Source organism: Physeter macrocephalus, chromosome 13 (assembly GCF_002837175.3).
Source record: "Physeter macrocephalus isolate SW-GA chromosome 13, ASM283717v5, whole genome shotgun sequence".
NCBI classification, from domain to species: domain Eukaryota; kingdom Metazoa; phylum Chordata; class Mammalia; order Artiodactyla; family Physeteridae; genus Physeter; species Physeter macrocephalus.
This window is the reverse complement of record NC_041226.1, coordinates 25,718,143-25,745,579: the sequence shown is the minus strand read 5'-3', so window position 1 is coordinate 25,745,579 and position 27,437 is coordinate 25,718,143. Positions and strand designations below refer to the sequence as shown.

Below are 27,437 nucleotides of genomic sequence, written 5' to 3'. Positions count from 1 at the left end.
GAGTCCCATACAGGATAAATGCAAGGAGAAACATGCCAAGACACATATTAATCAAACTATCAAAAATTAAATACAAAGAAAAAATATTAAAAGCAGCAAGGGAAAAACAAAAAATAACACACAAGGGAATCCCCATAAGGTTAGCAGCTGATCTTTCAGCAGAAACTCTGCAAGCCAGAAGGGAGTGGCAGGACATATTTAAAGTGATGAAAGGGAAAAACGTACAACTAGATTACTCTGTCCAGCAAGGATCTCATTCAAATTTGAGGGAGAAATTAAAACCTTTACAGACGAGCAAAAGCTAAGAGAATTCAACACCACCAAATCAGTTTTACAACAAATGCTAAAGGAACTTCTCTGCGCAGGAAACACAAGAGAAGGAAAAGACCTACAATAACAAACCTAAAACAATTAAGAAAATGGTAATAGGAACATACATATCGATAATTACCTTAAATGTAAATGGATTAAATGCTCCAACCAAAAGGCATAGAGTGGCCGAATAGATACAAAAACAAGACCCGTATATATGCTATCTACAAGATACCTACTTCAGACCTAGGGACACATACAGACTGAAAGTGAGGGGATGGAAAAAGATATTCCTTGCAAATGGAAATCAAAAGAAAGCTGGAGTAGCAATTCTCATATCAGACAAAACAGACTTTAAAACAAAGACTATTACAAGAGACAAAGAAGGACACTAAGTAATGATCAAGGGATCAATCCAAGAAGAAGATATAACAATTGTAAATATTTATGCACCCAACACAGGAGCACCTCAATACATAAGGCAAATAATAACAGCCATAGGGCTTCCCTGGTGGCACAGTGGTTGAGAGTCCCCCTCCAATGCAGGGGACATGGGTTCGTATCCCAGTCCGGGAAGATCCCACACGCCGCGAAGCGGCTGGGCCCATGAGCCACGGCCACTGAGCCTGCGCGTCCAGAGTCTGTGCTCCGCAACGGGAGAGGCCGCAACAGTGAGAGGCCCGCGTACTGCAGAAAAAACAAAAACAAAAACAAAAAAACAGCCATAAAAGGGGAAATCAACAGTAACACAATCACAGTAGGGGACTTTAACACCCCACTTTCACCAATGGACAGATCATCCCAAATGAAAACAAATACGGAAACACAAGCTTTAAATGATACATTAAACAAGATGGACTTAATTGATATTTATAGGACATTCCATCCAAAAACAACAGAATACACTTTCTTCTCAAGTGCTCATGGAACATTCTTCAGGATAGATCATATCTTGGGTCACAAATCAAGCCTTGGTAAATTTAAGAAAATTGAAATTGTATCAAGTATATTTTCCGACCACAACGCTATGAGACTAGATATCAATTACAGGAAAATATCTGTAAAAACTAGAAACACATGGAGGCTAAACAATACACTATACTTAATAACCAAGAGATCACTGAAGAAATCAGAGGAAATTTAAAAATACCTAGAAACGAATGACAATGAAAACACGACGACCCAAAACCTATGGGATGCAGCAAAAGCAGTTCTAAGAGGGAAGTTTATAGCAATACAATCCTACCTTAAGAAACAAGAAACATCTCAAATAAACAACCTAACCTTACACCTAAAGCAATTAGAGAAAGAAGAGCAAAAAACCCCCAAAGTGAGCATAAGGAAAGAAATCATAAAGATCAGATCAGAAATAAATGAAAAAGAAATGAAGGAAACGATAGCAAAGATCAATAAAAGTAAAAGCTGGTTCTCTAAGAAGATAAAATTGATAAACCATTAGCCAGACTCATCAAGAAAAAAAGGGAGAAGACTCAAATCAATAGAATTAGAAATGAAAAGGGGGAGGTAACAAATGACACTGTAGAAATATAAAGGATCATGAGAGATGACTACAAGCAACTATATGCCAATAAAATGGACAACCTGGAAGAAATGGACAAATTCTTAGAAATGCACAACTTTCCGAGACTGAACCAGGAAGAAATAGAAAATATGAACAGACTAATCACAGCACTGATATTGAAACTGTGATTAAAAATCTTCCAACAAACCAAAACCCAGGACCAGATGGCTTCACAGGCGAATTCTATCAAACATTTAGAGAAGAGCTAACACCTATCCTTCTCAAACTCTTCCAAAATATAGCAGACAGAGGAACACTCCCAAACTCATTCTACGAGGCCACCATCACCCTGATACCAAAACCAGACAAAGATGTCACAAAAAAAGAAAACTACAGACCAATATCACTGATGAACATAGATGCAATATTTTTTGCTTATTTTTGCTTTGGCTTGAGTTTTATCCAATTCTTTTTACTGATTTATTAAAGTGATATTTTTCTCAGTAATATGTTAATATGGTGAATTTTAAAAAAGAATAGTAAACCTTCACATTCTTGAGATAACTCCAAATTGCTCATAATTTATTTATGTATATAAATAAATTATGTATTTCATATAAATATATATGATATATATATATTTAGCTACAATTGGATTTCATTTAGGATTTTTGTACACATTCCATGAATTTGATTTATAATTTTCCTTTCATACATTATTCTTGTCTGGTTTAGGTATCAAGATTACCCTAGACTCAAAGTGAATTGCTTTGTTTTCACTATTTGCTCTCTAGAATGGTCTCTAGAATGCTTTGTATATGATTATTTCATTCATTCCAAAGTATTATTTTCCCTTAGGCTCTGAAACTGTTTATATTACTTGGCATTGACTATTTACTTCTATTAATACACATCTATAACCAAGTTCTGACTAAGGAAACACTGGGTAGATAATGAATCTATCTTTCTGTATATATTGGGTTGCCCCAAAGGAACGAACTTTTTGGCCAACCCAATAATTTCTTCAGTTCATGAGCCTAAAAAATAGGCAATTGAAGCATGTTTTTTTCTAATTTTCATTTGGAAGTCTAATATTAATCTACTTAAAAGAAAAGGAGAATCAACTTTATAATTTCTCATAATTATTATTCAAAGAAGTACCCCAAAGACACTGGAAACAAACCTCATTTTAGCCTCATTTCATCACAGAACAAATTCAAGTCGCAACATAAGGAGCTTACTTTAACTACAAGAAAAATTGTCCACTAAGCTGAAAACTTATAGAGGGCAGTTAGAGATCCTCCTAAGCTGAATATAGATTCTCTTTTAATTCCTTTAATATATCAAGGAATGAATGGACAACAGTTATAACCACAATAAAAATAATTACCAGGGCTTCCCTGGTGGTGCAGTGGTTGAGAATCTGCCTGCCAATGCAGGGGACACGGGTTCGAGCCCTGGTCTGGGAAGATCCCACATGCCGCGGAGCAACTGGGCCCGTGAGCCACAACTACTGAGCCTGCGCGTCTGGAGCCTGTGCTCTGCAACAAGAGAGGCCGCGATAGTGAGAGGCCCGCGCACCGCGATGAAGAGTGGCCCCCGCTCGCCGCAACTGGAGGAAAGCCCTCGCACAGAAACGAAGACCCAACACAGCCAAAAATAATAAATAAATATATACATTTAAAAAAATAATAATAATAATTACCAGATCATATGAAAAGAGTCTAAAAGAAATCTCTAGGTCTATCGGACATTGCTATTAATCTTTTCTTATTATTCTTTTAAAATAGTTTCATGCAAGTATGATTCTGTAAGGAAATTATATAAGCTGATGTTTTATTAATAATTTCCAAACAAGTATGAAAAATATTAGTGTAGACTGAAAAGATGTTAGTTTTGTCAAATTTGGGCAACAGGACGGTACTACCAAGCATGGAAAGTTCCAGTGCAAATTTGGGAGGTGCTAAGTGCTTAAGAGCACTCGCTCAGAAGACACATGAGCCAGCATTCAAATACCAAACCTACTTTTACTTATTTACTACTGTCTGATTTGAGTAAGTGACTTAGTTTTCTCATCTATAAAAATCTCTTTAATTTATTACTATGCCTAAGCAAGGTAATATATGTTGTAAAAACTGAACACAAGGCTGAAATAGCTACATATTCAGACTGATACTTTTTCCAGACCTGTGAGTACAGACTATGAAACTTACGTCACTGTTTTAGCAAAGACCCAGAAAGTTGAATTCAGTGTTACCTGGAAAGACAGGCTTTAGTGACAGCGCTGTGAAGATTTTCGTTAGGATACTGTGACAGCCGGCGAGAAATCCTCAACAGCTGTCTGGTAGAAAGGGATGCTGCCAATGACTGGGCCTACCAAAAGGCAAAGACAGGCTGTTAAGAGTCTTGTTTCAACTTGCTGAAAGTCCCTTTGGGTGGGTATCATAGCAGAATTCATTATTCCTAAGGACAAGGCCAAACTTAAAATAAATATGTACTGTTAATGAATTACAAATAAAATAAACAGAAACCAATTTACACTTAAAACATCCTTAAAGACATTTTTAAAAATTCCATAAAAACTATTTATTAATTAAACTCAATTAAAGTACTGTGTATACATGTTTTTTTGGGGGGGGAGGGAGGAGGCTGGATGGAGGAAAGATGTCACATTGTACAGACTGAACCTGACTTACAAATAGCCCTTATGTACAGTTAACCATTTGTTCATTTTTTTTCCTGCTTACACAAAGCCAAGCTGTTAAGATGGCCAGAAAATGCTTACAGTTTTAAGTAAATCTATGACTTTTGAAATAGAAAAAAGGAGTTGTGGACAATTTAGGCTTCAGATCATAGAGGTGTCAACCAGTTGTCACTTGGGGGGCAGCTTGCAGTTTGGAATCCTTCTCTGACACTGTCAGAATAATTTCCCTTTGTGTTCTTACTCTTCCCCAAATCCCATTAACAGAGCTGCTAGTATAGAACTCAGGACATGGTAAGTACCAGTGAATATTTGTTGACTTGAATTTGAAATTATCTTAGCAGGCAGCATAATGTAATAGTAAAGTTTATAAGCTTTGGAGTCAGACAGATCAGTCTTCCATTTATTAGCTGTGTGATTCTGGCAAGTTTCTTAATCTCTTGAAGCCCCAGTTTCCTCATCTTCAAAATGGCAATAATAATGCCTTCACTTTTCAGGTGTTATGAGGATTAAATTAGAAAATTATTCTAAAGCATTTAGCAGATGTTGGACACATATGGGTGCTCAACAAATGGCAGCAAGTTTTTTTTTTTTTGGCTGCATTGGGTTTTCGTTGCAGTGCACGGGCTTCTCACTGCAGCAGCTTCTCCTGTTGCGCAGCAGAGGCTCTAGTTGGTGCACGTGGGCTCAGCAGTTGCAGCATGCGGGCCCTAGGGCACGCGGGCTTCAGTAGTGGTGGCGCGTGGGCTCAGTAGTTGTGGCTTGTGGGCTTAGTTGCTCCACAGCATGTGGAATCTTCCCAGACCAGGGATTGAAGCCGTGTCTCCTGCATTGGCAGGCGGATTCTTAACCACTGAGCAACCAGGGAAGTCCAGCAATTATTATTTAAAGTCAGCCTCTTCAAAATGAAAAAAATTTAACAGAGGAAGGGAATGGGACCTACACATTAGTAGGAATCTAATGCATCAGATTATTACTGGCCTAATGTCTAACTAAGATCAGCAGCATTAGAAGACAGTGGTTTTCACTGAAAATCAAGAGAAGAGGAGAACTTCTGAAGTAAACTAGTCCACTGGTGGTGGTGGGGAGGCACAGAAGAGACCAGGGTGAAATGTCACAGAGTCTGACAAGGGCAATAAAGTGGCCCTGAGCACCAGAGGAAACGGAGAAGGAGACTCTATTAAATTAACCAAGGATTCAGAATGGATGGTAGGAGGATGCCAAAACTACACTACGTTGTTTGTTCCTTTTAACGCTTCGCTTAAGCCCATCTCTGTACATCCCAAGGAAGCAGAAAGTGAATTGGTTTCTCCTTTCTCATGTATTTCACAGCCCCATGAGATGTCGGACTGCTGTTATTAGCATTACATTTCAGCTACAACATGGGTTAAACACTCCTTTGGGGACTAGATGAGGACCATGACCACCATTTATGACATACCCTTTTTTCTATTAAAAAACACATTCTAAGTTACAAAGAACTCATAAGCAAAACAGTTGATTCAGACTTCTTCAACAAATTTGCATTCTAGACATGGAGACAATATTTAAATATAAGAAAGCATAAATTGCAATTCAGAATAGCATATAATTTAATGCAAAAATAAGTGGAGGACTTGACAAAACTGCTCTAGGGGCTTAAAATGTTCCAGTGGGTAGCAGAAATGCTAGGAACAGAGGCACGAAAGCAACAGGAACAGAAATACAAGCAGACTGTGAGGAAGCCGGCCCAGCTTTACTAGAGGGTCCTGCTGGGAAGCTTGCTCCCTAATATCAAAGACCCGTAAATCACATTTGGAGGAGTTTGGCCCTTCTTCTAAAGGCAATGGGACTCAGTAACATGATTTTAGAAAGACTAACCTGGCAGGAATACGCAAAGTAGTTTAAGGACAGAGAAAACTGAGACAGGAATCAGAAAGCTACTTCAGTTACCCACTTATAAGGAGATAAAGTCCTACAGTAAGGTTACTGGCAATACGAAAGGGGAGAAGGGATCAAACAAACGTTTCAAAGGACTTGGCAACTGATGGATATGAGAAAGAAGGATGGATGTGAGAAAGTAGGAAGAATTAAGGAAAAGATTGTTTCAGCCACTATGATCGAAAGTATCAGAAGTTAAATGTGACTTAACAATTCTCATCTTAATATTTGAGACCATGAAAAATTCCTATCTTAATCATGGAAAATGTATGAAAAATGACTCCAACCAGAAGACTCTTATGACAAGAGTCCTATTAAACCATACAGTAATTTTCCAGGTTACAAAATTCTAACCTAATTCCAAACATGACATTGAATTCAGGCTTCACATTTCATTCCAGTGATCAGTAAGGACTTCTCATGAGTTTACAAAACACCACATCAGTTGATAATACCAAAATGCTTTGCAATAACATCCAGGACTAAATCAGAAAGAAGTTTAGGTTGAGCCACTTATGTGTTGAGTAAAGGGTTTGGCTATTTCTGTTCTCACATTATTACCAACTGAAAATTGAGAATGTACTTTTAATTTAAAAATTCTAAGGTACTTAACACTTATAATATCAAATTTCTAACTGCAGTTTTATCTTGCAAAGAAAGGGTGAGGATGTGAGCACATTCCCTTAGTTACCATGGTTATTCAGTTTAAGAGCACACCTCAAGGGTTTTTTTTGTATTAACATGATTAATAATAGCAATTCAGCTTAAAAATATGAAAGGTCTTTTCAAAAATTATTAAAAATAAATTTTCTATTTTTCCTCTTAAAGAATTATTTCTTTTATGAAAATGTAATGTTCTCTGGGAGAGAAAACTCCAGGGAAATCTATTAATAAATTAATACCTAATTAATTAATTTATTCATGCACTCAGCAAACATTTGTTAATTTTCCAGTATGTGCCAGGCACCAGGATGGGAAATAGCTGGTGCAAGGACGCTCTGACCCTCCTTTGTCCCCCTGAAAGCAGGAAATGAATCTCCCATGAGAAAGATACCCTCCCTGTACCAGGAGGGTAGAAAGCATCCTCATCACCAGAAATAGGAAATTTAGGACTGAGAAGGCTATATAAACAAACCTTGTTTCTTCTTCACTTAATTACTACCCCAAGCCCAAACTTCTTTGTGTTGTCAGTTCTTCAGAATTTTATTGTTTCTTTGACTAAAAGGTATAAAAGCTACCTGCTTTGGTCACTTTTTGAGTTTCAGATTTTTATGGGGCTTTTGCACGTACAAAATTAAATTTGTTGTTTTTCTCCTATTAAACTGTCTCATGTCTATTTAATTATTAGGCTAGCCAAAGGACCTAGAACAAAAGAAGATAAAAGTTTCCTGCCCCTATAACATCTCAAAATGTAAATACAATCCAAAATAGAGAACCAATGAGGAAGAAAAAGTTAGAAGCTGAAGATAAAGTTGTAGGCATTAACACAGAGGTGATACCTGAAGCCATAAGAATACATGAAATTGCTCAGCATAGGAGAGAGAGAAGTAGACCCAAACCTCCTGGAATACCCAAGTACTCCCCTAAAATTAAAAGTTGTTTTCTATGACACCAGCCATGACGAGCTGGAAGAAATGTTAAAGTCATTGAAACAGTAAGATTATACATAGGAGAAAGCATAGCATAAGGGATAAATATATCAGCTTAAAAACTAGATTTTAAAGCACTGAACTCTAAGAATATAAAGCAGCAGCATGTCAACAACAGAAAATCCTACGGAAAATAACCCACACTTACTGTTGGATCCTGTGTCTCTCTGAGTTTGTGTGTAAATGATAACAATTTGTCCAAAGCTTCCTGAGGCATATTTGGGACCTATTTTATAAGAGAATTAAGGAAAGAAAGAATAAATTGGGATATATGCTCAATCAACCAGAAATTATGGCTACTTATCAAACAGTATTAGAATTATAATTTTTGAAACCTCTGATTATAGGTATCATGTTTAACCTGTGGATAAATTTGCTTATTCATCTTCTCAGGAAACACTTCTGCCTCTGCTTTCTCTTTAAGAATCAGGTAAAAAAGATGTGGTACATATATACAATGGAATACTCCTCAGCCACAAAAAAGAATGAAATAATGCCACGTGCAGCGACATGGATGCAACTGGAGATTACCATACTAAATGAAGTAAGTCAGAAAGAGAAAGACAAACACTGTATGAGATCACTTATATGTGGAATCTAAAATATGACACAACTGAACCTATCTGTGAAACAGAAACAGAATCACAGACATACGGAATAGACTTGCCAAAGGGGAGAAGGGTGGGAAAAGGATGGATTGGGAGTTGGGGATTAGCAGATGCAAATTGGCATATATAGACTGGATAAACAACAAGGTCCTTCTATATAGCACAGGGAACTATATTCAACATCCTGTGATAAACCATAATGAAAAAGAATGTGAAAAAGAATGTGTATATATGCATAACTGAGTACCTTGCTGTACAGCAGTAATTAACACAATATTGTAAATCAACTACACTTCAACTAAAAAAAGAATAAGAATCAGGTAATCAAAACCAGGCCACTCTTCACTTACAATTCCATCACCAGGACAAAACTGAAAGGAGCCTCTAACCAATTAAAAACTGGCATAGAGTGTACCCGTAAGAAACGTTCCATATATTATATCCTTTTTTGTTATCTTCAACTCTAATTTAGGCACTTTTCTTACTGAAACCAAACTCCTTCATTTAGTAGCAATCTCATATTTATGTCTACTAAGAGATGTAAGGTATCCTTGTATAAAGGGTGGATGCTCAAGCTGTCCATTTTTTCAAGGACTTTACAACCACATACCTGGGGGGTGGGGAAAGGATGGATTGGGAGTTTGGGATTAGTAGATGCAAACTATTATACAGAGAATGGATTAAACAACAAGGTCCTACTGTACGGAACAGGGAATTATATTCAATATCCTGTGATAAACCATAATGGAAAAGAATACGAAAAAGAATGTATATATATGCATTACTGAATCACTTTGCTGTGCAGCAGAAATTAACACAACATTGTAAATCAACTCTACTTCATTAAAATAAATAAATAAATAAAAAACAACCACATATCTGAGGGACATGATCTGTTTATCAATGAACTCTGAAGAACAGTTGCCCCAAAACATACACTGATTGCTTTTAAGTACACCAATTTTAAACTAATTAAATATGTATTTGTATTGAATAATAAGACATTTTTACATAAATAATAACAAGTTTAAAATTTTAATTTAAAAAGAGCAGAAGTTGTTGTTACAACAATGACTGGTATCATGTGACTATTTCAGAACTAAACTGCTCAGGGTTTCCCTGGGCATTTAAGTAATTGGAACTTTTAAAATTTGAAGCTCTATTCAGTACATACTCATTTATTCTTTAAATCAATCCTATGATGTAAGAAGTAGTATCATCCCCATCTTCAGATGAAGAGCCTACAGTTGAGTAATTTACCCACGATCTAGAAGCTAATCAGTAGTGGATTTGACATTTAAAGGCAAGCTATTTGACTTTAAAGCCTATGCCCTTATCCACAACCATGCTCATAAGACCTAAAATTGATTAATTCATTCTGGTATTTCAAAGGGGATGAGTGCATTTATGTAAAAAGTTAATTATTAGCGATCTAGAATAGTACTGTCCAATGGAACTCTCTATGATGATGGCAATGTTCTTTATCTATGCTATCGGCCACTTGAAATAAGACTGAGAAACTGAATTTTTGAATTTGATTTAATGTGGCTAGTGCTACTACACTGAATAGTGCAGTTCTAGAACTCCAAACGTGCTAAACACAGTGCTTGGTTAAGGCAGACACTGCAATAATAGTTTACATACACTACAAGCCACTAGACAACTAATCAGTTAAGTATAGGATATATTACAATCCCGAGGGGACCAGGACTACTTAGTATTTTCTACAAAACCTAAGGAATTAAAATATATTTGGCCTCTCCTAATAGTAGGAACTTAAAATTTAGTCACCTTCAGCTGAATATAAAAGGAAAAGGAATCCCCGAACTGCTTCCACATGAGGAAAACGGAGAGATTAGCCTACATTCATGGTTCTCAAAGTGTGGTCCCCAGACCAGCACTGTCAGCATCACCTGAGAACTTTAGAAGTGCAAATTCTCATGTTCCATCCCAGAACCACCGACTTGGCAATCTGTCATTTAACAAGCCCTCCAGATGAGTTTGAAAAACGTTGACATCTGAGAACCATTTTATGAGGAAATCTGGAAATTAACAGTGAGAAAAAGCCCAAAATATCCAACTCTGCTCAAGCAGGTGTCACAAAGACCTTAAAAAGAGAACAGCTGAAGGCAACAGGCTAGAGCTGGCCTCACTCTTACCATTTCCTTAATCACTTGGATTTCTTCACTTTTGACAAGTGGTTTCATGTAATGGAAAAAGAACATGGTTAAGAATTCTGGTCCCAGCCACTGCTGTGCAGTGCTTCCAGTAACAGGGGGTTCTGCTAAGGCGATGATTCTGAAGGAGGGGTGGACAGGAAAAATCGATCTAAAAGGAAAAAAAAAATTTCAAAACATAACCGTTTATGTTAGAAATTAGGTCATGGTAGCTAAAGCCTAGGCAACAATAAGGCTGTACTACAGTTAAAGCTATTATCCAAAGAACAAGCTTTGAAAAAACAAGTCAGGACATTCTAAAAACCTAAGATTAAAACAAAAGAATCACCAACCATTAATATTTATGATGTACCACATCCACTGATGAAACTCCATCCCTGGTACAAACCACCGTTTTGGATACGTTGTTAAACCTACGATAAATTTTCTCCATAGTCCCTTGAAACATAACCCCAAACAGTCCATATTCATTTCATAGGTCCCCTGTCTTTATTCAAAACCTCCTGTCTTGCAAGGAACCCACTCTACGTCAACCATAGAAATACCAAGAAGTATGATTCAGGATAAGAAGACTTTTTTTTTTTTTTTTGTGGTACGCGGGCCTCTCACTGTTGTAGCCTCTCCCGTTGCGGGGCACTTGTAGCCTCTCCCGTTGCGGAGCACAGGCTCCGGACGCACAGGCTCAGCGGCCATGGCTCACGGGCCCAGCCGCTCCGCGGCATGTGGGATCTTCCCGGACTGGGGCACGAACCTGTGTCCCCTGCATCGGCAGGCGGATTCTCAACCACTGCGCCACTGGGGAAGCCCGACTTTTTATAATATAGAAAATTTAAGCAACATAAGGGGTTGGATTAAAATTAAACTTTGGATTGGCAATAAGAATACTTAGATCTTAAAAAGGTAGAGAAAAGTGAACTTCTATATAATTCACTCTTTTGTCATTTTATAGGAAACAATATGATTTTTAAAGTAATCTCTTTGACAAATCTCTGCTAGGCAATCTGAGGATGTAAATATTCTAGGACACACAGAGGAATAAAATAAAACTTCCCATGCTTTGTGAAATGACTTGAGTAGTTTTTGAAGGAGCTAGAAACCCTTTATCATGATCTAATCATGAGTAATATCCTCAGTTCTTATCAATTTTCAAAACTGCAGTGCAAATAGACCTTTTGAGGGTTATATCATCCTTGCTGAGAAAGGAGAGATGAAACTCAAACACTTGCGAAGATCTTCAGAAAAACAAAAACAAAGGGACCTAAATGGCATTTCTTCATTGCCATTAACTATTGTGGTAGATCTCAAGTTATGTGATTGGGCAGTGAGAATATCAGGAGATAGGACATGTGTAGAGAGAATCAAATAAATACTCTGAAGATTTCAGACAAGAAAAAGTCCTCCCAATAGAAAAGGTAGGTCCACTGAGTCCCTGACTGCATGATCTATAATTTTAGGGGGCGACAGCATAATTTGTAAGTCAGGGAAAAGCAATTTTTAGGAATGGTCATATGAAAAGTCTGGATGAATTACTAAAAGCTACCAAATACCATTTCATTTCTCTAGGTAGGAAAAAAAAAAAAAGACTTCTTTTTCCCAAGCATGGCATGGGGATGATCTGTTCAAAGGAGTTGTTCTAGGAAAAGAGGAAAGGATAACAACACAGATAATGCCTGAAAGTCCTGAGGATAACACGATCACTCATGATTGCTAGTAATTAGACAGTCACCTAACAGAACCTGGACAGAGAAAATTCTATGATCTGAAAGCTAAAAGAAAAGGTTATTCCATTTTCCACTTCTGCTAAGTGATTTGCTATAATCCAGAAAAGTCTGCTTCATGGCCCAGCAACAGATGTTGGATTCGTCCTTGATCCTTCTCTCTCCTAGCTGGGACAAAAGAAGGTGGCAGAGACAGAGCCTGCTTATTTGTGCTTTGTTTAAAATTAAAGCTGCAAATGTAATTTTTTACTCAAGACAGTGAGGGATACTAAATTAGGGAATAAACAAAGCCAAAATCCAATAAGCAAGCCAAAAGAGGAAGTCTGATTTACACCTTAAACCAATAGGTCAGGAAAAGGTACCATAGCTGAGCTGTAAATTCAGGCCTAGAAGAACAATTCACATGAAAGCAAGCTAGGTGGTTTTAACTAATATAGGGGGATGGTTATTGCTTATGACATGCATTGTCTGTGGCTTGCTTTCTGGTACTGACTCTAGCAGGGTACCCAAATGAGCTGGATGAAATTAAAGGGGGCAGTTTGTGAGACAGCTGATGTGACAGGGAGAGAAGTGTATGCTGACAATAAAAACAGCCATCAAACTACTGAACGACAGGATGAGAAGGATCTTTTTGTTTGTTAGGATCTCCGCAAAGGCTTCCTTACATATAAATAGGTCATATGGAAAGTCATTTCCTGATGAAGTTAGGATCTCCAAGCCGGAAAGTTAGAGAGCAGAGTACTCCTGAGGCTCAGCCATGTACTTTCAGGTGATCTGACATACTGGTGGGTAACACAAAGGCTGAAGCAGTGGTAAATAACTGAGAATTAGGAAATATGCACTATGAAAATTTAAAATCAAGGTTAACTTCAATTTTACTAGAATTTAACAACAAATAACAAATGAAACTAAAGATACGGATTAACTTCAGATAAACAGATATTATTTCATAAAGATTAAAAAATTTTAAAGCAAAAGATCTTTTACAAAGACGTAAAAAATTAAAATATTGCGGTCAATATGTTTGTTTGGGGGCATAAGTTTTTAGAGAGTAAAGTACCTTCCAATGCTTCTCAGCAATAAAAAGGAATGAATTACTGATATACATAACAACATGGAATATCTCAAAATAATTATGTTGAGTGAAAGAAGGCAGATCCAAAAGAGTAATAGTGTGTGATTCCATTTTATACAAATCTCCAGAAAATACAAGTTATACAGAATAATAGGAAACAGATTCCTAAGGGTAGAAGAGGAGGGTGAGAAGCGGGGAGAGAGAGAGGGATTACAAATTACAAAGGGGACCAAGGACACTTTGGGGATCGTAGATGTAGTCATTATATTGATTGTGGTGATGGTTTCATAGGTGTATAAAAAAGCCAAAAATTATCAAATCGTATACTTTAAATATGCAGTTTTTAATATGTCAATTATACCTCAACAGAGCTTTAATAAAACAAAAAAATTCAATAAATTTCTATCGTTTGAAGGAAATTATATGTTACTTTTTTTTTTTTTTTGCGGTACGCGGGCCTCTCACTGTCGCGGCCTCTCCCGTTGCGGAGCACAGGCTCCGGACGCGCAGGCTCAGCGGCCATGGCTCACGGGCCCAGCCGCTCCGCGGCATGTGGGATCTTCCCAGACCGGGGCGCGAACCCGTGTCCCCTGCATCGGCAGGCGGATTCTCAACCACTGCGCCACCAGGGAAGCCCTATGCTACATTTTTGTCAAATGTGTTTATTAAGGAACTTGAAATAATAATATAGAAGGTTTTTATAAAGATATTAATCATGAACAGGAAGAGGATTTTGTAACTGGCCTTCCACACTATAATACTAATGTTCCAACTCAGAACCTGGAGGTTATGCAGTCCTGTACAGTACATATGCAGTCCATATTTCTCCTTTCTTGCAATGTAGCAAACTGCATGGACACACCTAACACATCTTTATATCACACAGTGTCTAGTGTGATGATGGATGAGAGATAGATAGATAGATGGATGGATAGACAGATAGAGAGATAAATGTGTTGCTGTTGTTAATAACCACCACTGCAAGAAAATTTTTGAAGACCTTTGGTGGCAAGGACAAAACAAAGATAAGTGATAAGAACTGAGAATAATGGTTTCCCATTCAAAAGCAGAGCAGCTAGTCTAAATCTGGTCTTGAATGAATTTTTGAGAGAAGGTTCATTTTTTTTTTTTTTTTTTTTTGCAGTACGCGGGCCTCTCACTGTTGTGGCCTCTCCCGTTGCGGAGTACAGGCTCCGGACCCACGGGCTCAGCGGCCATGGTTCACGGGCCCAGCCGCTCCGCAGCATGTGGGATCTTCCCGAACTGGGGCACGAACCCGTGTCCCCTACATCGGCAGGCGGACTCTCAACCGCTGCGCCACAAGGGAAGCCCGAGAGAAGTTTCATTCTTGTATCAAATATGTGATACATTTGTGTTTAAAAACGACATAAGCAATACACACAATAATAAGTAATGAGATCCTTCAAAGGCACAGAGTTTAGAACTTTTCCTTGACCGTAAAAATGTTTAGGATTATTTTTCAAAATCAGAATGTGCATACAGCGTTTTGCTTTGAAATCAAACACAAAGACTTGGGCATAAAATCCTAGATCTACCTCGAATTTTGTTAAAAATTTATACAGCCTAATTTTCTAGCAAAGAGATCCTGAGGTTTCTGGGGGAGGTAGGAGAGTACCTACCTCGAATGCTTGAATCCTAACTATCTTCAAACATGAGTAAGAGTAAAAGGGTTCAGGGAATGTAACGGATTGAGTATTGTGCCCAATGTCCACTTACAGTTCACAGCTGATTAATAAAAACTGGGAGATTATAAACTGTCTTCAATGTTTAATCACAATCAACAAAAATATTCAATAAAAATGCAAAAACATTAGAGCATATATAATTACAACTGAGACTAAGCCCCTAATCTTTATTTCTTCCCTGAGATAACCAGAAGCCTTATTTTTGGTAAAATAAACAATTAGCAATTCACAGAAACTCTCACCCCCCTCATCTAGGCTCTGACCAACAGCAGGAGGGGACACATTTATCAGCCTATAGTATTGTACTCCCCCTTTCCCCAAAGAAGTTTTCTCATCAAAGGAAGTAGTTCTGTTTCGGTCCTTATTTCCTGTGAGAAATGCAGGCATGGTGTCTGGTGTGCGTGGCCATCGTGTTATTTCTAACGACCACGTCCACAGTATTCCTGGCGTCTTGCAACAGAAGAAGGAAAGTCTGTAACATTTCTTAAGCTATTTCTAAGGGAACATTAGCTATGTCATTACCTGCAAAGAATACTAAGGAAACGATCAAGGTATATGATCTTGGTGAAGGATTAGACCCCAATGAAGGTAAGCAAAGGAGTCAAATATAATTGTATAGAAACTGGGTTTCATACTATGAAGCTGAAAGGCTTGGTAGCTCACTGCTAGTAGATGTTAATTATGAGACCCCATGTTATCAGATTTGTCATTAAAAGCCAAAGTGTTCCTAATTAGTAAGTTCATAAAAGGAAACATTGCTAGCACAGAAAGTATCTAAAACTGGATTAATAGAATTACTTTACCTTGCGTTTTCTAGAATTTATTCTAGGTTAAGATTTATTCATTTCTTCAAAAACATTTACTAAGTGACCTACTATGTATCAGGTATTGTGACACTCGAAACAAAGAGATGAAGTATAGAGCAAAACAGAGTCTAGACAACATTAAAGTCCTAGGTTCCAGTTATTTCCTGAGGCCCAAGAGCATCCTTTCCCTTCCTTTGAACATGTGAGATACCCCAAAATTCCTTTTTGCAAGAATTTAAAGTTTTTCTTTTATTGCTCTTACTTGTAGCTACAGGATTCCTGACAAACACAAATATGAAAATTGTTCCTATCTGAAAGCCAAAAGGTATCTAAATTTATCAAACTGGGTCTAGAGGCAAAGAAGCTTAATTCTGATTTCCTTTCATTCTACCTTTGACCTTTTTTCTATCTCAAAATTCCCCACAAAGAAACAAAGCATTAATAGCTGAGTTTACTTAAAGACGAAGACAAATAATAATCACTTTGCTGAACTTCAGTTCTGTGCTTAGGTACAGAATAAAAGGATAGAAGACTTGGCTTATGAGTTTCTAATTTATACTTCAAATATGAATGCCAAGAGTGACATATTAGATATGGACACAATACAGGATCAACTCAGCTAGGTAATGGGTCATATAACTTATAAGAACAACTCATGAAAAAAATTTTCTCACAGGGTACAAATTTCCCACTTTTTATGCTATGCTATGTCCTTTTAGTCAAGCTGCCTGCTCTCTACCCAATGAACACAGCCTTGAAAGACATAGTCAAGTGGTTTAAAGGAAGAATCTAACTTTTCAACCCTAAAAGAGCACATATTTATTCTCAGAAAGACGAAAATGGGCAACAAAATTAAAGCAAGGTTAACCAGGAAAAGATAAAGAAATTTACTAACAATCCACATCATCAGAATGAGGCAGATTCTGTAATATGACTGTGTATAACAATAAAATAGAGAAAAACTGTTTACCATCATAAGAAAATAGTGTTTCTCAGGTTAAAAAAAGGGGGAGTGCTGATAAGGAAAGCAATTAGGCTTTCAACTGGGAGAGATATTTCAGACAGAGAGGAGAATCCATTTTTAGACATCTCACCTCTGAAAAGTCAATAAAGTCCTGACAAATTGACAGAACGTAAGAGAAAAAAGAAGTTCAGTCCAGGAGGCTCAATATCTAACTGATGGAAATTGCAGAAAGAGAGACCAGAGGAAATGGGGGACTGGTAGCGGAGAGAGATCTAGGATGACATGTACGCTACACATATGGAGAGCAACAAATCCCGATAAGGGCTAGTGAGAACATACCATGGAGAAAGACGAACTGGACAGAAGATGAAATTGATAGAATACCTGATGTGCCCGAATGTGCCAAGATGAGATTTAGACAATAGAGGAAATGTCTGGGATGAAAAAGTGATACACAAAAAATACGGTTGGGAAGAGGAGATCAAGGTGGCAGAGTAGGAGGAAGCTGAGCTCACCTCCACCACAAACACGTCAAAAATACATCTACAGGTGGAGCAATTCTCACTGAAAACAAACTGGAGACTGGCAGAAAGACCCTTATACCACCAAGGGAAAGATCCACACAGAGTTGGGTAGGAAGGGAACAGAAGCGATCAGGTTGGGACCTATGCCCCTGAGAGGGGACACAGTAGAGGAGGGGGATTACACAGGCTCAGAGATCCTCCCTGGGGGATGAGCAGTTCGAAACATATATTAGGCACCTCAGTCCTGGGGTCTGACTCCGGGAAGACAAGTCCGCCTAGCTGGCTTGCAAACCAGTGGGACTTACAGGAGGGCTCTAAGAAACCTAGACTCTGCTTGTGAAGAAGGCAAACTCACTTGCTTACTCCCAGAAACAAGGTGGAGGAAGCAGATTGAAACTGCCTGGGGTTCTTGTTGGCTTCCAGAGACCAGTCCAGAGCCCATCCCAGCCAGCACTAAGCACCCGCTCCAGCCCCTCTAGCTCTAGCTCCACACTAGGGAGAAGCCTGCCTTTGCAGAGCAGAGTGCTTAGCTGGGGGAGATGGAGCTGGCTCAGATCCAGCACAACATCTGAATGGGGTGAAGGTGGCCATTATTGGTGTTCGTGGAGGTGCCGTATCAGGAACAGTCTAAAGATGTGACTGGTGTGCTGGGACCTCCCCAGCCCACATCCCAGCCCAAGCCAAGTGTATGCTCTGGCCCCTCTTGCTCCAGCGCTGCTCCTCTCTAGGGCAAAGATGCTGTTGCTGGGAGTGAGGGAGGGAGCACACTTAGAGGGAATGGACCGAGCTCAGACCAGACCATCAGGGCTTCTGCTCCAGCACGTTGGGACCCAACCCTGACTCCAGTAGGGTGCTGACAGCCACATAGAATAGGAGAAGTCCTGGGCCACACCTGGCTCTGGCTCTAGCCCCTCCATCTCCAGCCGCATCACCTAAAAAGGTGATGGCTGCCAGCACACCCTAGGAAAAGATGTGACCCACGCTCACTTCATATTCACCTCTCCCACCAAATCCACTGGGAACTGCATAGAGATGCTCCCGCACAAGGGCACCCTTTCAAGAATGGGATAGGTAACTGTTTTACCTAATTTCATAGTGACAGAGAAAGTTAAGTAAAATGAGAAGATAGAGGAATTTGTACCAAATGAAAGAATAAGGAAAAAAACCTGAAAAAACTAATGAACCAGAAATTTAAAATGTACCAGATAAAGAGTTCAAAGCATTAGCAATAAGAATGCTAACTGAACTAAGCAAAAGAATAGATGAACACAGTAAAAATTTTAGTAAGGAATTGGAAAATATAAAAAAGAACCAGTCAGAGCTGAAGAATGCAATAACTGAAATGAAAAATACACTAGAAGGAATTAATGGCAGATTACATGATATAGAAGAATGCATAAGTGATCTTAAAGACAGAATAATGGAAATCACCCAATCAGAGAAGCAAAAATTTTTAAAAAAATTAAATAAGAATAGTTTAAGGGACCTCTTGGACAACATCAAGCATACTAATATTCATATTATAGGCGACCCAGAAGAAGAAGAGAGAGAAAAGGGTCAAAAATGTATTTGATAAAATTATGGCTGAAAAATTCCTGAACCTGAAGAAGGAAACAGACATCCAGGTATAGGAAGCCCAGAGGGTCCCAAACAAGATAAATCCCAAAAGGCTCACACCCAGACATATCATAATTAAAATGCCAAAAGTTAAAGACAGAATTCTAAACTCAGCAAGAGAAAAAGAGTCACATATAAAGGAACCTCCCTATGGCTATCACGTGATTTTTCTGTAGAAACTTTGCAGACAAGAAGGGAGTGGCGGGAGAGACCTTCAAGATGGCAGAGGAGTAAGACTTGGAGATCACCTTCCTCCCCACAATTACATCAGAAATACATCTACATGTGGAACAACTCCTACAGAACACCTACTGAACACTGGCAGAAGACCTCAGACCTCCCAAAAGGCAAGAAACTCCCCACATACCTGGGTAGGGCAAAAGAAAAAAAAAAAGAGACAAAAGAATAGGGACGGGACCTGCACCTCTGGGAGGGAGCTATGAAGGAGGAAAGGTTTCCACACACTAGGAAGCCCCTTCACTGGCGGAGACGGGGGTGTGGCGGGGGGGAAGCTTCGGAGCCACGGAGGAGAGTGCAGCAACAGAGGTGCGGAGGGCAAAGTGGAGAGATTCCCGCACAGAGGATCGGTGCCGACCAGCACTCACCAGCCCGAGAGGTTTGTCTGCTCACCTGCCAGGGCAGGCATGGGCTGGGAGCTGAGGCTCGGGCTTCAGAGGTCAGATCCCAGGGAGAGGACTGGGGGTGGCTGCATAAACACAGCCTGAAGGGGGCTAGTGCACCACGGCTAGCCGGGAGGGAGTCTGGGAAAAAGCCTGGAACTGCGTAAGAGGCAAGAGACCACTGTTTCAGGGTGCGCGAGAAGAGGGGATTCAGAGCACCGCCTAAACGAGCTCCAGAGATGGGCGCAGGCCACAGCTATCAGCATGGACACCAGAGACAGGCATGAGATGCTAATGCTGCTGCTGCAGCCACCAAGAAGCCTGTGTGCAATCACAGGTCACTATCCACACCTCCCCACCTGGGAGCCTGTGCAGCCTGCCACTGCCAGGGTCCCGTGATCCAGGAACAACTTCCCCAGGAGAACGCATGGTGCCTCAGGCTGTTGCAATGTCATGCCGGCCTCTGCTGTCGCAGGCTCACCCCGCATTCCATACCCCTACCTACCCCCGGCCTGAGTGAGCCAGAGCACCCTAATCAGCTGCTCCTTTAACCCCGTCCTGTCTGGGTGGAAACCTCAACATAATAAAGACCATACATGACAATCCCACAGCCAACATCATTCTCAATGGTGAAATACTGAAACCATTTCCTCTAAGATCGGGAAAAAGACAAGGTTGTCCACTCTCACCACTATCATTCAACATAGTTTTGGAAGTTTTAGCCACAGCAATCAGAGAAGGAAAAGAAATAAAAGGAATCCAAATCAGAAAACAAGAAGTAAAGCTGTCACTGTTTACAGATGACATGATACTATACATAGAGAATCCTAAAGATGCTACCAGAAAACTACAGCTAATCAATGAACTTGGTAAAGTAGCAGGATACAAAATTAATGCACAGAAATGTCTTGCATTACTATACGCTAATGATGAAAAATCTGAAAGAGAAATTAAGGAAACATTCCCATTTACCATTGCAACAAAAAGAATAAAATACCTAGGAATAAACTTACCTAATGAGACAAAAGACCTGTACTCAGAAAACTATGACACTGATGAAACAAATCAAAGATGACACAAACAGATGGAGAGATATACCACGTTCTTGGATTGCAAATATCAACATTGTGAAAATGACTCTACTACCCAAAGCAATCTACAGATTCAATGCAATCCCTATCAAACTACCACTGGCATTTTTCACAGAACTAGAACAAAAAATTTCGCAATTTCTATGGAAACACAAAAGACCCCGAATAGCCAAAGCAATCTTGAGAAATAAAAATGGAGCTGGAGGAATCATGCTCCGGGATTTCAGACTATATTACAAAGCTACAGTAATCAAGATAGCATGGTACTGGCACAAAAACAGAAATATAGATCCATGGAAAAGGATGGAAAGTGCAGAGATAAACCCACACACATATGGTCACCTTATCTTTGATAAAGGAGGAAAGAATACACAATGGAGAAAAGACAGCCTATTCAATAAGTGCTGCTGGGAAAACTGGACAGCTACATGTAAAAGAATGAAACTAGAACACTCCCTAACACCATACACAAAAATAAACTCAAAATGGATTAAAGACCTAAATGTAAGGCCAGACATTATTAACCCTGTATAGGAAAACATAGGCAGAACACTCTATGACATAAATCACAGCAAGATCCTTTTTGACCCACCTCCTAGAGAAATGGAAATAAAAACAAAAATAAATAAATGGGATCTAATGCAACTTAAAAGCTTTTTCACAGCAAAGGAAACCATAACCAAGATGAAAAGACAACCCTCAGAATGGGAGAAAATATTTGCAAATGAAGCAACTGACAAAGGATTAATCTCCAAAATTTACAAGCAGCTCACACAGCTCAATATCAAAAAAACAAACAACCCAATCCAAAAATGCGCAGAAGACCTAAATAGACATTTAGAGGGTGTGGAGAAAAGGGAACCCTCTTGCACTGTTGGTGGGAATGAAAATTGATACAGCCACTATGGAGAACAGTATGGAGGTTCCTTAAAAAACTAAAAATAGAGCTACCATATGACCCAGCAATCCCACTACTGGGCATATACCCTGAAAAAACCACAATTCAAAAAGAGTCATGTACCACGATGTTCACTGCAGTTCTATTTACAATAGCCAGGACATGGAAGCAGCCTAAGTGTCCATCGACAGATGAATGGATAAAGAAGATGTGGCACATATATACAATGGAATATTACTCAGCCATAAAAAGAAACGAAATTGAGTTATTTGAAATGAGGTGGATGGACCTGGAGTCTGTCATACATAGTAAAGTTAAGTCAGAAAGAGAAAAACAAATACCGTATGGTAACATATATATATGGAATGTAAAAAAAAAAAATTGTGATGAAGAACCTAGGGGCAAGACGGGAATAAAGACACAGACCTACTAGAGAATGGACTTGGGCATACGGGGAGGGGGAAGGGTATGCTGGGACAAAGTCAGAGAGTGGCATGGACATATATATACTACCTAATGTAAAACAGACAGCTAGTGAGAAGGAGTTGCATAGCACAGGGAGATCAGCTTGGTGCTTTCTGACCACCTAGAGGGATTGGATAGGGAGGGTGGGAGGGAGGGAGACGCAAGAGGGAGAGATATGGGGACATATGTATATGTATAACTGATTCACTTTGTTATAAAGCAGAAACTAACACACCATTGTAAAGCAATTATACTCCAATAAAGATGTTAAAAAAATTAGCCTGCATAACAAGTTGGTCTAAAGGTAACAATAATACATAATTATAACAACAACAATGAAAAAGAATGAAATACTGTCATTTGCAGCAATGTGAATGAACCTAGAGAATATTATGCTAAGTGAAATAAGTCAGGCAAAGAAAGACAAATACTGTATGTTTTCACTTATATATGGAATCTATAAAAAAACCAAAAAATACAAAACAAAAAAACCAAACAAATAAACATAAACAAAAACTGACTCACAGACATAGAGATGAAACTATTGGTTACCAGTGGGGAGAGGAAGGGGGGAGGAGCAAGACAGGGATAGAATATTAAGATGTACAAACTACTATGTATAAAATAAGATATAAGGCTATATTGTACAGCACAGGGAATATAGCCAACAGTTTATAATAACTTTTTGTGTTTTGGCTGCATTGGGTCTTTGTTGCTGGGTTACCAGTGGGGAGAGGAAGGGGGGAGGAGCAAGACAGGGATAGAATATTAAGATGTACAAACTACTATGTATAAAATAAGATATAAGGCTATATTGTACAGCACAGGGAATATAGCCAACAGTTTATAATAACTTTAAATGGAGTATAATCTATAAAAATATTGAATTACTATGTTGTACACCTGAAACTAAAATTGTAAATCAACTATATTTCAATAAACACACACATACACACACACACACACACACACACACACACAAAGTATCTGTATGATAGCTGAATACTTACTAGTTGTCTTAAAAAAAAAATTCAAGCCAATTTGAAAAACTTGTTTTTTTGGTGCAAATAAAGTATAAACTACCTGTTTATATTTGCCAACTTTTTAAAGCACCTTGCCTTCACTAATAAATCTCTGTGAGGTAACAAGAAAAAAAGAAAAGAAAAGAGGGTCACTTGCTCGTCTGTGTTCCCACAGCATTATGTAGAGATCTCTATTGTGACATTTAAAAGTTGCATTTTAATTGTTTATTTCTATATCTACCTCTCTTCATATGCAGGCAATTACTAACTTTAGGAAAAACAAAACACATATAAGAAAAGAAAAATAACTGTAGTTTACTGAATGGTTCAGCTGTGTACAGTCCTTGTGCCATGATAATAATGCAAACACTGAATGAAGTTCTAAACAAAATGATTACCTAATATTTAGGAAGAATGGGAGATAGGAAGTATGTATGTGTAGTGGGCACAGAAATGGTGAAAGAGAGCTAAACTGTAATTTTCCATAGTAGGAAATCAATGGACAATGACTGACACTGAAAAATAAATTTAAAAATGTCAATGAAAGTATATTGTTTAGTGATATGGAGGTAAATATCAAAAGAAACAGCTCAGAGTTGAAAGTGGTAGCCTCTGAGGAATAGGAAACAGGAAAGTGTCCCAGGACAGATAACAGAGAACTGACATTTTTCATTAAAAGCCTTGAAAAACTATCTGGATCAAATTCCAGGCATATTTAACAATTATTTAAAAAAAAAACAAAACTCAAATAAAAATTTAAAAATAAGCGAAGGAAAACTAAGCAGTGCTCTGATCTGTCTCCACCTATTCAGAGTGACTTCTGAGACAGAAGTGAGCTGGGTTTCTATTCATGGGAGTGATGAAAATCAGTAGTGATGAAGACAGGACACTTCGAGAAGGAAGGACTATTAACCAGTCTGAGCCAAATCCTGAACGTGAAGCTAAGGACCACTTTGTTCCTGAAAGTGTTTTCATTTGTAAAACTGCTTATGACCATTAGGGAGAACTTGGGTTCTTTTCATAGAAAAGGGTTGTCATTTCCTGGACATTTGGCTAGAAGACAATGCTCCCTAAGTCCTAAGGGAAACCAATGGGCAGTCTTGCTGATAGTTACTGCCCAATTACTTTGATTCATCTCCTTGAAAATACAACTGTTCCCTGATGCGTGATGTAAATAATGTACAGTAGTTGAATGTTATAATTCCAAGGTATGATATGAGAGGGATCCTTATAATTTGCTTCCCTAAACACTCCACCAAACCACCTACTGGGGTAGAGGAATCTGATGATAGGCACCTCAGAAGCAGAAATAGCTGTGTAATCGAGTGAATTTTAAAATAACTTATACAGAGATAGTAAGATTTAATATTTCTACTCTAGAAAAAATTCCAAGGAAAGTTTTTAAAATTCTCCTTAAAACATAATCACAATAAGAAATATATGTAATTATCATTTGTAGGATTTTATTGTTTTAAATATGGCAGCAAGATCTTTGGGGGAAGGGGGAACTACAATCAAATAAGATTCAATTAAGTAAATAGGAATTCCCCAAAGTAACAATCTCTACTTACATGAAAATATCCATGGAAATGTAATGAGACAGAAAATTACTTATAATTGCCAAACCTCTAAAGGAAAGTATAGTGTGCAGCTCAAAGAAATACTTTCTTTTAATTTCTTAATTTGAAATTTTTCAAACCCATAGAAAATTTGAAAGAATAGAATATGAACACCCATATATCCTTCACCTAGATTTCACCAATTGTTAAGATTTTACCACTTTGTGTTCTCACTCTCCCTTGCTCTTTGTGGTGTGTGTGTGTATTGGTAACCATTCATCATGTCTTTTTTTTCCCTGAAACATTTGGAAGTAAGCTGTAGAAATCTTTTCATTTTATCCCTTAAATATTTCAGCATACGGCTCCTAGGAATAGAAATATTCTCCTTGCAAAAAAATCAATAGACAGAAACCTCAATTAAGTAGTCGGAAGGCCAGAAGTGGGAGCTCCCATGCCCTGTGACAATAGCAGAGCACAACAGGATGAAGAAAAACTTTCTTTTCTTGCCTGGCAAGAGCTCAGCCAATGAGAGGCTAGCAGGACTCAGCCAATGTAAAGCCACTATACTTTGAACTCTCAATTCCTCCAATGGATTCTTTGTTCACTATAGCTCTCCCGACTTCCGTTTTCCCTTTTAGAAGAGTCCCTCCTCCTCTTCTTGTTGCATAAGGACTTGCACGTGGCTTGCCATGGTTAGCAATCCTAAACTGCAGTTCTTTGTTGATCTTGAATAAATGCATTTTTGCTGGAGAAACAACTCAAAGTCTATTTGTTATAGGTCAACCTCCTCATAAACACAGTACCATTATGATACCTAAGAAAATTAATTCAATATCATCTACACTTTCTCAATTGTCCTAAAATGTCTTTTATAGCTGTTTTCATTTCATCTCCTGATCCAGGATCCAATCCAATCTCATAAATTGAATTTGGCTGTTACAGCTCTGGAAGGAATGTTAAAATAAGGCACAAAGGGTAATTTTGCAACAGATGACAAACCCCAGAAATGACTGACCACTTCCCAGGAGGGTAGGCTCAATTAACTGTGAGGCTCCCTTTTTGTTTTTTCTGAAGTGATACAAAGTTTGGGGTCAAAATTGAATTGCTCTGGACAGCAGAAGCGGGATTATCTTCTTAAAACTAACGCTCTTATAAAATGTTTAACCACTTATGTTAAAGTAAGGCTGAAAGCACAGAGTACATCTTGGATAGCAAACTCAAGTATTAAAAAGTGCCAAAACATGATCTTGTCTAGGACACCAAATTATTAAGCTGTTCAAAGATATCTTGGCTTCACCCTAGGTTTAGAAGAATAATTTTTAAAAAGGTACACTTGACAATAAGAATAAGAGTAGTATACCCCAAATTACCTCTTCTGTAGCTGTTCATCAGACATTTGTAGCTCCTCCTTTAAACGCATATACCGGTCTTCTCTCAGCAGCCTAGAGCCATCATAGAGGCTTAGCTCTCGGTCATGGATCAATCTAATGGGATAGGGGAAGGTCAGGAAACAAATTAATCAGTTTTGAACATTGAAGTTATTAGAGGTAGCATCAGTCAGTTAATATTTTAGTCATATGTATTATTACTGGCAATTGAGTCTAGCAACTTTGTTAAATGCACCTTTTGAAATTTTAAGTTGGCTAGTGCTGTTATACTTGGCAAAAACTGTTGGTTTCTGTACTGGAGGACAGTAGTCATGGTTAGTAGATGTGAATAGGGAGGAGGAGGAGGAGGAGGAGGAGCTAGAAAGGGGAAGAAGGAAGGAAATGAAAAGAAACAGCTGATTGGTAAAGTAGCAGGATACAAAATTAATGCATAGAAATCTTGCATTCCTATACACTAATGATGAAAAATCTGAAAGAAAAATTAAGGAAACACTCCCATTTACCACTGCAACAAAAATAATAAAATACCTAGGAATAAACCTACCTAAGGAGACAAAAGACCTGTATGCAGAAAACTATAAGACATTGATGAAAGAAACTAAAGATGATACCAACAGATGGAGAGATATACCATGTTCTTGGACTGGAAGAATCAACATTCTGAAAATGACTATACTACCCAAAGCAATCTAAAGAGTCAATGCAATCCCTATCAAACTACCAGTGGCATTTTTCACAGAACTAGAACAAAAACTTGCACAATTTGCATGGAAACACAAAAGACCCCAAATAGCCAAAGCTATCTTGAGAAAGAAAAGTGGAGCCGGAGGAATCAGGCTCCGGGATTTCAGACTATACTACAAAGCTACAGTAATCAAGACAGTATGGTACGGGCACAAAAACAGAAATATAGGTCAATGGAACAGGATAGAAAGCCCAGAGATAAACCCACACACATATGGTCACCTTATCTTTGATAAAGGAGCCAAGAATATACAATGGAGAAAAGACAGCCTCTTCAATAAGTGCTGCTGGGAAAACTGGACAGCTACATGTAAAAGAATGAAATTAGAACACTTCCTAACACCATACACA

The 27,437-nt window shown here is 38.4% G+C and overlaps 1 protein-coding gene across 5 annotated transcripts in view; it reads right to left on the bottom strand.

Annotated features, from left to right (window-relative positions):
- Positions 1-27,437, bottom strand: part of VWA8 (von Willebrand factor A domain containing 8) — a 365,312-nt gene that overhangs the window by 222,640 nt on the left and 115,235 nt on the right. For all 5 annotated transcript variants that reach the window (XR_003682537.2, XM_028497346.2, XM_024125806.3 and 2 more), the window contains 4 exons: positions 26,325-26,438; positions 10,872-11,040; positions 8,253-8,330; positions 4,092-4,207 (listed from right to left, as the gene is read on the bottom strand). Coding sequence is in view for 4 of the 5 variants with exons in the window: in XM_028497346.2 (XP_028353147.1) it covers positions 4,092-4,207; positions 8,253-8,330; positions 10,872-11,040; positions 26,325-26,438 (477 nt within the window). In the remaining variant the exon portion in view is untranslated. The remainder of the gene's footprint in view (positions 1-4,091; positions 4,208-8,252; positions 8,331-10,871; positions 11,041-26,324; positions 26,439-27,437) is intronic.